General features: G+C 39.9%; 3 protein-coding genes across 3 annotated transcripts in view; all 3 read right to left on the bottom strand.

The window, feature by feature from the left end:
- Positions 1–157: 157 nt before the first annotated feature.
- Positions 158–15,444, bottom strand: part of LOC123986304 (claudin-4-like) — a 21,404-nt gene continuing 6,117 nt past the window's right edge. Inside the window, exon 2 of the mRNA XM_046074505.1 lies at positions 158–1,483. Within this exon, the coding sequence (XP_045930461.1) occupies positions 821–1,456 (636 nt within the window). The 5' untranslated portion in view covers positions 1,457–1,483 and the 3' untranslated portion in view covers positions 158–820. The remainder of the gene's footprint in view (positions 1,484–15,444) is intronic.
- LOC123986306 (claudin-4-like) overlaps positions 8,517–15,444 on the bottom strand; it is a 13,023-nt gene continuing 6,095 nt past the window's right edge. Inside the window, exons 2-3 of the mRNA XM_046074508.1 lie at positions 11,439–11,936; positions 8,517–9,419 (exon numbers count right to left, since the gene is read on the bottom strand). Coding sequence (XP_045930464.1) covers positions 8,787–9,419; positions 11,439–11,915 — 1,110 coding nt within the window. The 5' untranslated portion in view covers positions 11,916–11,936 and the 3' untranslated portion in view covers positions 8,517–8,786. The remainder of the gene's footprint in view (positions 9,420–11,438; positions 11,937–15,444) is intronic.
- Positions 13,223–15,444, bottom strand: part of LOC123986301 (claudin-3-like) — a 4,646-nt gene continuing 2,424 nt past the window's right edge. The window contains exon 2 of the mRNA XM_046074502.1: positions 13,223–14,240. Coding sequence (XP_045930458.1) covers positions 13,475–14,240 — 766 coding nt within the window. The 3' untranslated portion in view covers positions 13,223–13,474. The remainder of the gene's footprint in view (positions 14,241–15,444) is intronic.

Below are 15,444 nucleotides of genomic sequence, written 5' to 3'. Positions count from 1 at the left end.
GAAGCCACAAGTTCTTACTGATATTGGGATTTGTGTTCTCACAGTAGCAGTGCAGCTGTCTCCCTTGGTAGAGTGGGTGGAGAAAAACAATGACACCAACTGGAACCTTATTTGATTGTAATACTTTTCTCACTGCAAAAGACTGATTCAACTGGCACATGTTTGCAGTGTTTATTTTGAATTTCAAGATGCAGATCACAAGCACATAAACTTTTAGTATAGAAAATGTTCTCTGTATATAATTTTCACTAAATCTGGTGACTAAAACATGATTAATGTAATTTTCTACTGATTATAAATGCATACACATTCAGGTAGAGCAGGGGTACAAATCAATTCTTTGACTTTCTTTATGAAAGCAGTTGGCAACAAAGTCCTTCAGAAGACTTATTAGCTATTTCAAAAGATAAAAAAACAAGTTAATTATAGCTGAATCAGACATACAGTGAAATAGATTTCCCCTAAATGGAGATCTAATAATTCACCTGCACATTTCATGACAAACACTGACAAATATCTGTAAATGGCTGGTATTGACGCCATTCTGGACAGACGTAAAGTAACTATATTTACAATGGCCAAATCCATGTGTCTCACCCCGTAGAAAAATACAACACATTAGAATGCATTGCAAAGCATGCCTGTAGTCTCTTCATATTTAAACATGTTTTTTAATATCTATATATGGTCTGCATGTATCTGTAGTTGACTGACCATGTTGTATCACAGTCAAATACACTTTTGCTAAAGTGGTTGTCTGTGATGAGTTTTCAGCATTGAAACACACGGGCTGATCTGTGTTCAGTACTCTGTCCTCACTTCACACATAGTTCTTGATGGCGTAGCTGCTGCGTGCGGCTGTCCTGGCCCGTGTGTACCCACTGGAGGGGAACTGTGCCCTCTGTGGTGGGCAGCTTGTGCAAAGAATGGCTCCCCCACAGAACAGCAGCCCAGATGTCACAAAGCCTATATATATGGCTGCTCCGAGCTCCCTTTTCAGCACCTCAGGGACACGAGGGTTGTGGAAGTCCCTGATGATGGAGTTGGCCGTCCAGGAAACAGCAACTATGGTGGTGAGGGCTGCCAGGCAGAAGGTGGTGCCAGAGCCCAGCACCACCCGAGCCTTGATCTTTGGGTGGCTCAGGCAGTTGGTGCAGCGTGCTCCCAGAAGAAAGATGAGGAATCCCAAACATTCCAGCACCAGGCTGATGCAGATGAGGCCACGGGCAGCCTGGAGGTCTGGTGACAGGTCCAGCAGGGCATCATAAAGCTTACACTGCAGCTGACCTGTGTACTCACTGACACAGGTCATCCACAGACCTTCCCAGAACACCTGCATGACCACCAGATGGGTGCCGATGAATGCTGTCACCTTCCACATGGGCAGAGCGCAGATCAGGATGGTCCCAGCAACGCCTATCAATGAAAGGCTGATACCCAGCTCCTGCAGAGCCATGGGACACCGAGCAGACTCTTTCACGCCCTGGGGAACAGATGGTGGAGAGGAACAAAAACATTTTAGATTTTTATTCAGAATGGATAGATAGTAATCTCCCTTTTATCACATCCTGACACGTTGCTGTTAGAATAAAGTGATCAGCACAGTATTTTCCTCTATGATATGTTTCATTCACAACTTCTGGTCAGTCTTCACTTTGATAATTAAAAGAATAAACTTAATGAGCCTCAGTTGTTCTTATTGATTAGTTTATAACAACACAAATCTGTTGACAGAGAAGATCACACTTATATTCATGGACACAGTCAAATACCAGAAACTTAAAGTATCATTAGCTCAGCTTTACACATAATGTCCTACTCCATACAGAATCTGCTTTGATAAATATGACAAGTATGAGGGACAGTGCACAAAGTCAACAATCCTTTATGTCATTTAAATATACCCTACAATTCAATGATATAAAACTGAAACATGTAGTTCTGCATTAGGTAAACTTAATGTATAGCTTTCCATTACAACCTACAAAAAGGGATATGATAAGGTATGATAAGAAAGGATAGATCAAAACTAGCTATACAGTAACTGTTTCCATGTCATGTTGTTTCCTGAAAGTGATGTCATTAGATAAACATTTTGGAAAGGTTTAGCAATAGAGGCAATGAGCCACTAGGTGGGGGTCAAGGTGTATTTTGCTCTCAATTACAAATACAGTACTTAACAAAGAAGTTCATAAAACAGATCTTTTAGATAAAAAATATATTATTTTGTCATAAGATGTCTATGAAGATTCTCAGTCATCCAGGTCATAGTTATCCAACGAAGGTTAAAATCAAGGGCAACTGGATCTGCAACAGTTCTGACTGACTTCTTCAGTTCTGACAGTCAGTCAGAACTGAAGAAGTCCTTTGGATGAGGGACGAAACGTCTTCCAGTATCTTCAACCAAGTCCAGTTGCCCTTGATTTTAACCTTCGTTGGATATTTTGTCATACTGTGTCATGAACAAAGTCAATGGGACATTAATGGCTGAGGGAAAAAAACATTGTTTACCAACATCCTAATCAGTTTAATTTGTTAATTTTCTTATTAGTGTCTAATCTTTGCATCATGGAAATGCATTATTTGCAAAGAGGAAATGTAAGGTATTTTACAAACAATAAAGGGTGGGATTAAAGTCTGACCTCCATGTCCAAGAATTATTGCAAATTTTACATTAACACCTGGGAGGGTTTTTCATGCATGATAATTAATTTCCCTTGAAGTTACTGGTCTGTTGAATCAGAGTAGACCTTATTGATACTTATCAACATATATCTATATTCTCTTGTTGTCCTTAGAATAAAGAAAGTCACTGTGGAGAGAATAGTGAAAGTAAACAACTGACAAAGCAGGTGAATGCAATAATACGGACACCATGGAAAATGTTGTCATTTTGAACATTAACGCTTAAAATATAAACCATCTTTCAAAATCAGTTTACACCCAAATATCTAAGATTCTAAGGGGAATGATTAACATTAACTATGTTTTTAACTTTGGTGAAACTTTTATGTCATCTTTAGAAAACCCCCTTTCAATTAATTTAATCAATTTCTTCCCAAGTTTTAATGTAGCAAACCTTGACAGTGTTGGGTGGAACTTAAAAAGCAGACCATGCTTTACTGAACAGATCTGCCAACAGGATTTTAAGTCCCTGAGTCAACATGTTTGTTCCCTGGATAGTTATCTCTGGTAAGTACCTGACAAACAGGTTGTCTCAGTTTAAATAACCACAGATGAATTTTCATAAACAGCATCTCACAAAAGTGAGTACATCCATCACATTTTTGTAAATACTTGATTATTTCTTTCCATGTGACAACACTGAAAAAATGACACTTCGCTACAAAGTAAAGTAGTGAGTGTACAGCTTGTATAAAAATTTGCTGCCACCTCAAAATAATACATCTCACAGTCCTTAATGTCTAAACCGCTGGCAACAAAAGTGAGTAAACCCCTGAATGAAAATGTCAAATTTGGGTCCAAAGAATATTTTGTGTGGCCACCATTATTTTTCCAGCACTGCCTACACCCTCTTGGGCATGGAGTTCACCAGAGCTTCACAGCAGGTTACAACTGGAGTCCTCTTTCACTCCTTCATGACAACATCATGGAGCTGGTGGATCTTAAGCCCCTTTTCTACTGCACAGTACCAGCTCGACTCGCCTCGGCTCGCCTTTGTTTGGTTTTCCATTGTGGAAAAGTTGTACCTGTACCTGCTTCCACGTACTTTTTTTGGTATCACCTTTGTCGAGGTTCCAAGCGAGCTGAGGCGATACTAAAATGTGATGTGAAAACACAGCAGACTACTGATTGGTCAGAGAGAATCATTAATATTCACTGCATCATCATTGCGCCAGACAGAGGCCAGCAACAGAAAGTGTTATATTATACAGTTTTCGTATGTAATTTCATCACTAAATCCACTTCTGAGAAGTTTTGAGGTGAGAAATCAGCGGTGTAGATTTCGAATATTGACAGTTTTACGAAAAGTGATGGCAGAACAAAAATGTGCTTGAAAGTTTTCGGAGGTGAGGAGCTCTGCAAGTGGCTGTGGGGGATGCCCGCGGCAACCCACGGGAGGAGCGTTTGAGGCCGGCCAGCCGCCCTCTGCTCCCGCCATCACACAGACCGCTGCAGCAACAACGGCAGAGGAAAACACAGCTGGAAGGTTTTCATACTGTTTAATGTTGAAACGTTTTAATTTAAATAAAGAGAAAGCTGTGTGGGTCGCTGGTGTGTGTGTCGCACTGAACATTATGTGGCGGCAGTTGTGTGTGGCGTCGCTATGAGACCAGCTACATTGAGGGGTACTATCTCTGGGTACTATCTGCAATGGAAAATGGAGCACGGCCAAACCGAGTCGAGTAGAGTTGAGTCGAGGCAAGTTGAGCTGGTACTGGTAATGGAAAAACTCCGTTAGAGACCTTGCGCTCCTCTACCTTCTGTTTGAAGATACTAGGGAAATGGCAAACCATGGTAAAATTCCCGACGGTTACTACTACCATACACATTTTAATTACCATGATAACCGGGTATGGTTAACTGCGCTGTTATAATCTCATGGCAAACACTGTACAGCGTCTCCCAGAAGCAGACGCTGGGTCAATGACAACATGGCGGAAGACAACGCTGCAGAGATTTTTCAGTCTGTTCGTATTTCAGTTTTTATGAAAGCGCTGAGGGGAAACTCAGCGCTTTTCAAAGAAAAGGTGACTTATTGTGGAAAAAATAGAACCAAAACAAACTGAAATCGACCACTTTCCCAAACATGTTGTATATGTTACAATTTGACAGATTTTGTTTTCAATTTAGCTTAGTTTTATTATTAACTTAATAAACAACTTGGATTCTTTAAACATAATGCCAAATGGTCTGAAGTCTCCTTGTAAGAATACCCATAGGTACATGCAAAAAAATATAAAAGCTTTTAAAAAGCTAAACATAAAGTGTTACTGATCAAACACCATGATCGGGTATAACATACGTAAAAACACAGTGAAAGTTAAAAAAAACACTTTTTCGCTGTTAATGATTCATTTGCTGAAACCATGACAGACCATGATACTCTGACATCAAAGCATTTGGCAAACGATAGTTAATCCATAATAAGTTCAGGTAGATTCTCTCTAGTCACAGAAGGCAATTCAGGAATGTGATACCAGGTAAAATGCAACACAACAGGGTGTGTTCACATCAGTGAAACACCCTGTAAAGCTGAACTGACATCATGTTTGTCATGAGATGTTTTGGAAGATAGAAATTCAGAGGTCATTTCCTGGATGATACAACACTGACAACATCTATGCAGTAGCATGTTTGTAACTGTCCTATTGAACAACACATAGAAGTATTCTGATCTGACGGCCCAATCGTCAGGAAGGCATCATCATTTGTCTGTGCCTTCCAAAATCATTCACTGTTAGATAATTAATACATTTTATGATGTCAAGATTAGGTTCTGTTTAGCCAGACGAACAGACGAAGGGGTGGTCTTAGACCACTGTCAAGTGAATTCTGAAGCTGTTCATTTCTGGTTCTTTAACAAATAAAAGGAAAGCATACTATTGTTTTCATTGTTTAAAAACATTTTCTCTTCCTGTTTTGGTGACTTTGCAACCAAAATGTCGATCAGCAGGCCGAACTGGAGCTGCATAAGAATACTGAAGCATATTACCACAAATATTCAACAATAAAATGGATTCCAGCTAATAGTTGGGCAGTGTTGGGTGAAAGTAAAAAAAAACTGCATCATCAGTCCATGAGGACTGGCACAAAAATTCAGATTGGGATTTAATTCCATCCCAGGACGCCTTATTCACGCAAACCACCAGACCGCTAATTTTGTGGACTAACCCTATTTTTTTGATGTAACTGGTACCAAACCAGGTATATGTTCATCTACAGACATTTGGGACAAAGCATTTAAGTAGCCTAACACTGATTTTTGAAGGAAGACTATGCGGCTATGGGTGCACAGTCAAAAACTCCTGAGAAATGGCCTAGGCTAGCTATCATAGCACATACAGTACAAATATGCCTACGCTACACTTAAAGGAATAGAATGAGCTATACAGAGTTTGCTCAAATTTTATATTTACAGACAAGCATCAGTCATATCAAAAGTATCAAAAAAAGCCACACACACACACACATGTTCACGGAATTAAAGTAAGTAGGTGTAACGTTATAGCCTATAGTGCAAAAGTCCAAAAAGCACCCCTATAGCCTACAAAAAAACCTACTGATTACATTGTTCAGTCAGCGGTGTCCATAAAGCAAACAGCACAAAAATAAACACTTCTTTCAATAATTTCTACTAGATAGCCTATATTAAATGTTTTCTATAGGCCTAGTCTATAAAGAAAATACAGTTGCAGAGATTCAGTAGCATAGAAGCCATTGCCATGGTTACTACTTATAGCAAGGTGTTTACTTGCAGAGCTCTTATTTACCTGTCTGTTCACAGAGCGACCCTGCGGATCCAAAAGAGTACGCAGGAGGCTTTATACACACACACAAACGCTTAAACATGTGGCCAGCTGTGTGGAAGCTCTTAACACCGGCAGAGAAACAGATAGAGAGATAACGCGGACCAGGTGGATTTGATTGTCCAGCTTCCTACATTATCGCTGCTGCTAGCCAGCTTGTTGGGAATGATCGGGAAGTCCAAAGGTTGATGGTTGTGGACCAATTGCCGGGATGCACCCAGTCCCGCACGAGCATCTGAAACAGTTTCTTCATAAGAACTTTGTTGAAGAGGATTATGAAAAAGATTTTTTAAAAATAGTCTTCAGTGAGGATCGCATACACAACCCTAAGGATATAGGTTGTGTGCTCTACCAACTGAAGCTATTGAAATTACAATTAAGAAACATTTCTGCCGACTCCTGTGTTTAGTGTTTTGTTATCTCGAGATCACGAGAAATTATCTCGTTATCACAGTAAAAAAACATTTGTTAGCTCAAGATCTCAAGATAATTATCCCATTATCACGGGAAAACGGAGTGAAAAAAAATATTTGAATCGATGGCCGTTTAGGGCTTCCGTACAAACTCGGACCAGTTGGAAAATTTAAACAATGTATCATCCTCCTATTGGTTTGATTCAGAACCCACCTTTACTTATATGCATGGGAAAATCATGGTTTGGGTTAAAATAATCAAGCCACACAACATGGTGGAAAGACCGTTAGAGAGACCGTTGGAGAGTTGAAGTGCATAAAGACGGGTGTGAAGGTTGCCCTATTTCTTCTTGACAGGTGGGTAACATTAGTGGCCTGTTGTTTTGTCTGTTGTTGTGATGTTAGCTATAGTAGCAGAAGTGTTGTTAGAATCACTGTCTGGAGCTGGTGTGCTGGCTCTGGGAAACCATCTTGTCATCTCTGCATGTTAGCTTCGCAGCAGCAACTGTAGCAACAGTTTACTAACCCACAACTTAGCAACATTAGTTAGTTACAATACATGCTGTCGTTGTTAGCTCTACATCATGGTATTTGTCTGTACAATGATTGTGAAGAGTTTTATAGCCACAAAGACCTGAAAACACAAGTTTGCTAGCACATGTTGATTCAAAATGCTATGCTATGTAATGTTACCTTATCAACAAACCTATGACCTTGTCTTTGGTCACTTTAGTTTTGTAAAAACAATCTAAACATCTTAAATTAAAAAAACAAACAATCTAAACTTGCTAATTTTTACTGTGATGTGTTTTGGATGCTGTGTTTGTGTGTTTGCATGTTGTTCGTTTGAAGACGTTTATTAAAATGTTTGTTTTGTCTCAGCTAGCGTTACCCTCAGACAGCAGGTCACTGGATTCTGCCACTTTGCCCAGCTGTTAGTATCGTGGCCTTGGCAATGCTTGTCCATATATTCAGAATGAGCTCTGAATGGAGGAGTTTATTTGGCTCTCAAGTTCTAATATCAAGAAGCTTTGAATTGCATACCCCAACCCCACCTTCAATGCATTTAAAACAAACACCGTAGCCAGTTCTATGAGCTCCAGTTCTATGAAAAAGCTCAACACTGTAAAACTGGTTGAACTAGTTGAACTAGAAGAACTTCACCATGAAGAATTCAAGCAAACTGCTGGATGTTTTTGAATACTTCTGCCTTCTGCTTAGTTATAGCCTACTTTCTAGTTTGTGACCTCTTTGAGTTCTAAACCTTGACAATTTTGTTTCCTTTAAAGAGTGTTTCTAAGATAAATGGATCATTGCATGTAGTGGATTATAACAAATGTGATGCTTACAACTAGTCACAACAAAACAAAAGTCAACTCTTTGTGAACAAAAGAATAGGCGCTTAACTTATTCTTATTAAGAATATCATTTATTAAATGTGTTATTAAAAATCACTGACTTGAGTAAACAAAAGCAGTCTTTTGTTATTTTGCGAATACAGATATTTGTAAAATATTTTATACAATAAATTCACAATGTATTAGTGGTAAAGTACAAGTTTCTGTCAATCATAGCAATATCCTTCTATTGCAAAGAGGAAAATTAGGTTTGATACAAGTTTTATATAGAATAGCTCTCATTCAGTCCAGTCATTATGCTGTTGCTGTTGAAGATTTTCTTGCCAGGACTGTAGTTTGACATCACATCTTTGTACTGTGTCTGTCTTTCCTCAAGAAACGCTCTCTCTTGCCTCCACCAAAGAAATCTTAATTTCCCAGAAAATAAGTTCTTGCTGTCACAATCAAGTAAGAAGCTCATAATGAAGGAGTGTCACTTAATAAAAGAAAAATAATTTGCAGTCTTTTCCAGGGGAATCGATCTCTCAGACGTAGGCTTGGCTGGTTGCTGTCGACCTGGCACCGGAGTACTTGACTGGATACTCTTGGCTGTCTTTGGGCGGGCAGGAGCTACAGAGGAGGCCACCACCCAGGATGAGAAGCCCAGCTGCACCCCAGCCGATGTAGAGCGAAGCCCCCATCTCTCTCCTCTGAGGGTCGGTCAAAAGGGGATTGTAGAAATCTCTGATGATGGTGTTGGCAGACCAGCAGACAGGGACGAGGACAAGAACACCGGCAATGATGAAGACGACTCCAGCAGCAATGGCCACCTTGACTTTGGAAATTTCATCCTCAATAAAGTTGGTGCACTTGCCTCCCACGATGCCCAGGATGACACCAAAGGCAGCAGCGATGATGGAAACGACCACAAGAGCTCTGGCAGCCTGAAGGTCCTGAGGTAGAGCCAGCAAAGAATCATAGATCTTGCACTGCATCTGGCCTGTGCTCTGCATCACACAGTTCATCCACAAGCCTTCCCAGATGATCTGCGCTGTCACTATGTTGGCTCCAATGAAGGCTGTGACCCTCCACATGGGCAAGGCACACACAATGATGGTCGCCAGGAAGCCAATGATGGCCAGGATTAAGCCCAGCATCTGTCGTCCCATCGACACCATGTTGAGGTCTTGTTTGAGTCACTGAACAGAAGCAAAAAAGTTGGTTTCAGTAGCAGGTCAGCACAGCCCAAGTTGAATGAAGACCGTGGCACATTTTCTTCGGTTATAAGGCTGTCTGTCTTGAAGGTGGAGTCAGAACATTCTTCCCTTTGACCTGAAACCAGTCACAGTTGCCCAACAAGATTCTTCACATTATTTGTATGTGGACTAGGAGTAGTTTCGATGAGATTAGCAGCAGTCTTAAACGACTCTGTAAATGTGGCCTGTAAAGAGGAACAGTGCCCTGCCAGTGGCCAACCATTGATTTGGCAGTTTACCAGAGATCAGATCCAGTCAAGGGTTTCTGGTTTTAAAAAAACCACACCAATATTGGTGGGAGGGTCCCCGGATGGCAGACGTCAACAGACGAAACCTTCATTTATGGCTCCATTTTACTGCTTTTACTCATTACTTCTGTTTAATCATTACTATATATTTTCCAAATGATTCTAGGAATTGATTCATGTTTTTTTTCAATCTGAATGAAAATACCGGATAAATGTCACAGTTAGTTAGATCACTAACCCTCATTTTTATTTGTACTTGGTGTATTGTGTTACTTTGTGTATTTCAGTGATTTTAGTAAGCTCCTTACAGTTTTGACTAAAATAACATAGTCATTAAAATTAGATAAAATATTGTTTTAGAAAATCCTTTATTATAATTCTTATAGATTTATAGAAGAAAATTGATTTTAGCTTATTTAGTTTCTTCCTCTTACTCACCAATACACAGACACAAAGAAGTGCTCTGACCTTGTAAAATGTCTGAGCTCATTTTTAGAGATCACATTCCTTAACATTGCAAGTAACAATACTTTGTGAAAATGACTCCACAAACAGATGTGAATATACCACAAATGTTTTATTGAAATTCTGTTATATAATCTCGAAAAATAAAGTGGCATTTACAAAAAAAAACACATCATAATCATCACTCTACAAAATCTGCTTTGTATGACGAAGAAATAAATAAATTGACACTGACTTCCTTATGAAAAAACAATGCAACCTTCACAAAAATGTTGATACAATATTCCAGACATCATGAACTGGAAATATTTCTTCTTGAATGCAAAAAATCAATCCAAAAGAAATAAAAATATGAAAGATTTATAATAATCAAAGGTCACAGTGACTGTTTGAGTGAATTAATTTTAAATCACAACAATGTATTGGATCACATACCATCCTCTAGAAATACAATGTGTAGTGTTGTGCAATTTTACTTTCTATAATGGGATAACAAGTTTGTGAAGGCCTCATGGCAGAAATCTCAGTCTTTATTCTCTTTCTGTCCTTTCAATTATAATAGTTTTAGTGCAAAAGATATTAATAGTTATAATATTATATTGCAATTATAGTGCAATAGATATTAATAGATATTAATAGTATTTGGTTGGTGCTGCATATGGTTTATAAGATATTTGTAAAATATTATCTACAGTAAATTCACAATGTATCAGTGGTAAAGTAAAAATTTCTGTCAATCATAGCTTTTATCAACCATTAACATTATTCTAGCACAGCATAGATTTACTTAACATTCAGAGGCAAATTTAGTTTGTTGTAAGTTTGATATTGAATAGCGCTCATTCAGTCCAGTCAGTATACTGTTGAAAGAGTATTTTTTGCCAGTACTGTAGTTTCATACCACAATGTTTTTCTTTCCTCAAGAAACACTCTTGCCTCCACCAAAGAAATCTGAATTTCTCAGTAAATTTGTTCTCACTGTATGTCACAAAAAAGTGAGAAACTCACAATGAAGGAGGATCACCTAACAAAAGTAAAATAATTTGCAGTCTTTCTCAAGAGAATCGATCTCTCAGACGTAGGCTTGGCTGGTTGCTGTCGACCTCACACCGGAGTACTTGACTGGATACTCTGGGCTGTCTTTGGGCGGGCAGGAGCTACAGAGGAGGCCACCACCCAGGATGAGAAGCCCAGCTGCACCCCAGCCGATGTAGAGCGAAGCCCCCATCTCTCTCCTCTGAGGGTCGGTCAAAAGGGGATTGTAGAAATCTCTGACGATGGTGTTGGCAGACCAGCAGACAGGGACGAGGACAAGAACACCGGCAATGATGAAGACGACTCCAGCAGCAATGGCCACCTTGACTTTGGAAATTTCATCCTGCATAAAGTTGGTACACTTGCCTCCCACGATGCCCAGGATGACACCAAAGGCAGCAGCGATGATGGAAACGATCACAAGAGCTCTGGCAGCCTGAAGGTCCTGAGGTAGAGCCAGCAAAGAATCATAGATCTTGCACTGCATCTGGCCTGTGCTCTGCATCACACAGTTCATCCACAAGCCTTCCCAGATGATCTGCGCTGTCACTATGTTGGCTCCAATGAAGGCTGTGACCCTCCACATGGGCAAGGCACACACAATGATGGTCGCCAGGAAGCCAATGATGGCCAGGATTAAGCCCAGCATCTGTCGTCCCATCGACACCATGTTGAGGTCTTGTTTGAGTCACTGAACAGAAGCAAAAACGTTGAAGGTTTCAGGAGCAGGTCTTTGGTTGTAGAGTTGAATGGAGACCGTGGCACATTTTCTTCGGTTATAAGGCTGTCTGTCTTGAAGGTGGAGTCAGAACTTGTCCTTCCCTCTGACGTGAAACATCACTACATTTAGAGCAGGTATCTGCCCAACAAGATTCTTCACATTATGTGGACTGGGGATAGTTTCGATGAGATCAAGAGCAATCTTAAACGAGTCTATGTAAATTAAGCCTGCAAAGAGGCACAAGATTCCTCATTGAAACAATGACCTACCAGTGGCCAACCTTTGGTTGGGCAAGTAACTGGAAAATCAAGTCCAGTCACTGGTTTCAGGTTTAAAAAAAAACAAAACAACAAGGATGGGAGTTCACCGGATGTCAGATGTTGACAGACGGAACATCCATTTATGGTTTGATTGTCCTGCTTTTACCCATTGCTTCTGTTTAATCATCACTATATGTTTTCCAAACGATTCTAGAAATTTATGTTTTTTTTCCAGTCAGAATGAAAGTATGCAGATCAATGTTGCAGTTAATTTGATCACTACATAAACCTCTTATTTATATTTTAAACCTCTCTATATTTTTTTCACCTAGGGACATGAAGCAGCAGCCTCATTGCATCAGTATATGCTACCTTAAGCCTCTGCATACTCTTTTTCTTATAGTTAGACCACAACTGAGCAGTACATAACGGTGTAATGTAGGTTCTAAACAGAGAGCACTTCACACGGTCAGAACACATGGAAAACTTCCTTATAATCATGTTAGCTTGAGAATAACTTTTACAGCGCTGACGGATTTATATTATGGACGGATTATAGTACAATGACGCACAGTCATTAAAATGTAATAAAATGTTTTAGAAAATCCTTTATTATAATTCTTATACATGTATAGAAGAAAAATGATATTGGCTTATTTTGTTTCTGCCTCTCACTCACCCAGACACAGACATATACAGGGCTCTGACATTGTAAAATGTCCGAGCTCATCTTCACAGGAAACATTTCATAACAATGCTAGTAAAATATTTTGTAAAAAAGACTCGACAAACAGATGTAAAAATACTCGAAACATTTTATTAAAATTCTTTCAAAAAATCTCATAAGTAAAGTGGCATTTACAGAAAACAAACATATCATATATCATCCCTCTTTACAAAGTCTGCTCCGCATAACAAGGAAATAAATATATCGACACAGACTTCCTTATGAAAAAGCAATGCAACCTTCACAGCCATGTTGATACAGTATTCCGCTTCAAGACGTCATTAAGTATTTTAGAGCTCAAAATCAATCCAAATGAGAAAACATTTAATGAAAGATTTTTAATAATAAAAGGTCACAGTGATTTTTGAGTGAATAAATTTAAATCCCAACATTGTATATGAACACATAACATCCTCTAGGGAAAACTATGTGTATTTTGGTGCAATTTCACGTCCTAAAGGCATAAGAAGTTCTTGAAGCAATCATGGCAGAAATCTCAGTCTTTATCGTCTTTTTAGTTATTAGATGAACTGTCTAGCAGAGTATGTGGTAGGTGCTCCATACGGTTTGCCGGGTAAGTATGTTCCAGTGCCTGTGTATGTGGACGGGGGAGCATACACAGGAGCATACGTTGCCTGGTTTGTCAATGGGCCTGCGTAAGGGTACATTGGTGCTGGTGGGTAGCCTGGATATCCATACTTGGCTTCTTGAGGAGGACATGATGTGGTTAGGATGATCCCAGCGATCAGAAGAACTGCAGCAGAGCCCCAGCCGACGTAGATGGCGGATCCGAGTTCCCTCTTCTGTGTTGTAATGACCAATGGGTTCTGAAAGTCTGCGATGGTGACAGCTGCAGACCAGCAGACGGGGATCAGGACCAGGATAGCAGAAATAATGATGAGAATGCCACCCAGGATCACCACCTTGGCTTTTGATGAATCCTTTTTGATGCAGCCGGTGCACTTGGCTCCATAAAAGGTGATCGCGACACCGACGAAGCAGAACACGAGGGAGATGATGACCAGGGCTCGGGCGGCTTGCAGATCAGCAGTCAGTGTCATAATAGACGACTCCAGCTTGCACTGCATCTGCCCAGTGCTCTGCATCACACAGTTCATCCATAGACCATCCCACACTATCTGGCCTGTCACAATGTTGGCTCCAATGTAGGAAGTTACTCTCCACATGGGGACCCCAGCAGTCACCGCCACTCCAATAAGGCCTATGATACTTAAAACCAATGCTGCCACTTCCTTGCCAATCTTCCCCATGGTGAAGAGGCTTTGTCTGCGACAGGAGAGAGAAGTGTTTCAGCACACAGGTCTTGTTCTCTTTCGGAGTGACACAGCTCTCTCCCTTGTTGTTTGTCAGAGAATGTACAGGAGGAGGGCTGTATTGGTGTCAGGTGAGTTCTACTGGTCAAACAAGATTCCTTCTCCGAGAACAAAGGGAGTGGCACCCAGCTTTAAACAATTCCTCGCTTTTGTTCTTGGAAAACTCACTATCATATGCAGATGTCTCTGCAGAACAGCCCTTAGTGACTTCAAATATCCTAAAACCAGATCAGACTATAAAGGATGGCAAATGATCAAATTAAGTGTAGTTGTATTTTCTTTACTAGTGGTTGGGCATCTTAACACACAACTGATAAGCAAGCACAACAAAAGTTCGTGCTTACTCTGTTGTTCATAATAGAGAATTGCATATAGACTATGAAGAATTTTACTCTATTGTGTTTGCAACAACACAGACAATTTTGGAGGTAAGGATGGAAAGATTTTGTGAGTTTCTCTTTATTCCTTCTCTGCAGTGTTTTCACTAAATTATATTTTTTGTCACTAATTAGTTTGATCAAATTAAGCTGATGTGTTGTTTCTTGTATGCTTTTATAATCTGTTAAATTACTGAGCTATAGCTGTCTATATAGATAAAAAAAAATAGGCTAAAATCGTGGTACAAACCAAAAATGGATAAGACACACAGTTAATCAGTCCACTAGTTGCTTGGTCCCTGATGTTGAACGTTTGCTGTATGGCTGGTGTTGATGAACAGAAACCAGAAAGCAGATGCAAAGATCAAGACACAGGATGTGGCCGAATTAAGACACACAATCTGCACCACGATTAAAAAGAGAGATCAGTTTCAGCATTGATGGAGTGATGAGATACAGAAAGGCAGTCGAGACAACTATACTGTCACTTTGCACTTTAAATACATAAAACTACATGACCTATATTGTAGATACCCCTGTTGGGTAAACAAACTCAATTTTTCCCACACCTTACCCAGTATTGTGCACAAAAAATCTTGCCCATCTGGTCCCTGGTGCTTGCTTTTTTCATTGAACACCTTATGACTTTGTTACAGGAAGTGATTTATCCTCTATCCTGTTTCCTATGGAAACTACACTGCAGTAACCTCCTCACACACTATGGATATACTGTATCATGTCTGCTGCATTGCTGCATTATCATCTCCTCTGCTTACAGTG

This window comes from Micropterus dolomieu, linkage group LG17, assembly GCF_021292245.1.
Source record: "Micropterus dolomieu isolate WLL.071019.BEF.003 ecotype Adirondacks linkage group LG17, ASM2129224v1, whole genome shotgun sequence".
NCBI classification, from domain to species: domain Eukaryota; kingdom Metazoa; phylum Chordata; class Actinopteri; order Centrarchiformes; family Centrarchidae; genus Micropterus; species Micropterus dolomieu.
Note: the sequence above shows the minus strand (reverse complement) of the source record. Positions and strands in the feature narration are given on the sequence as shown.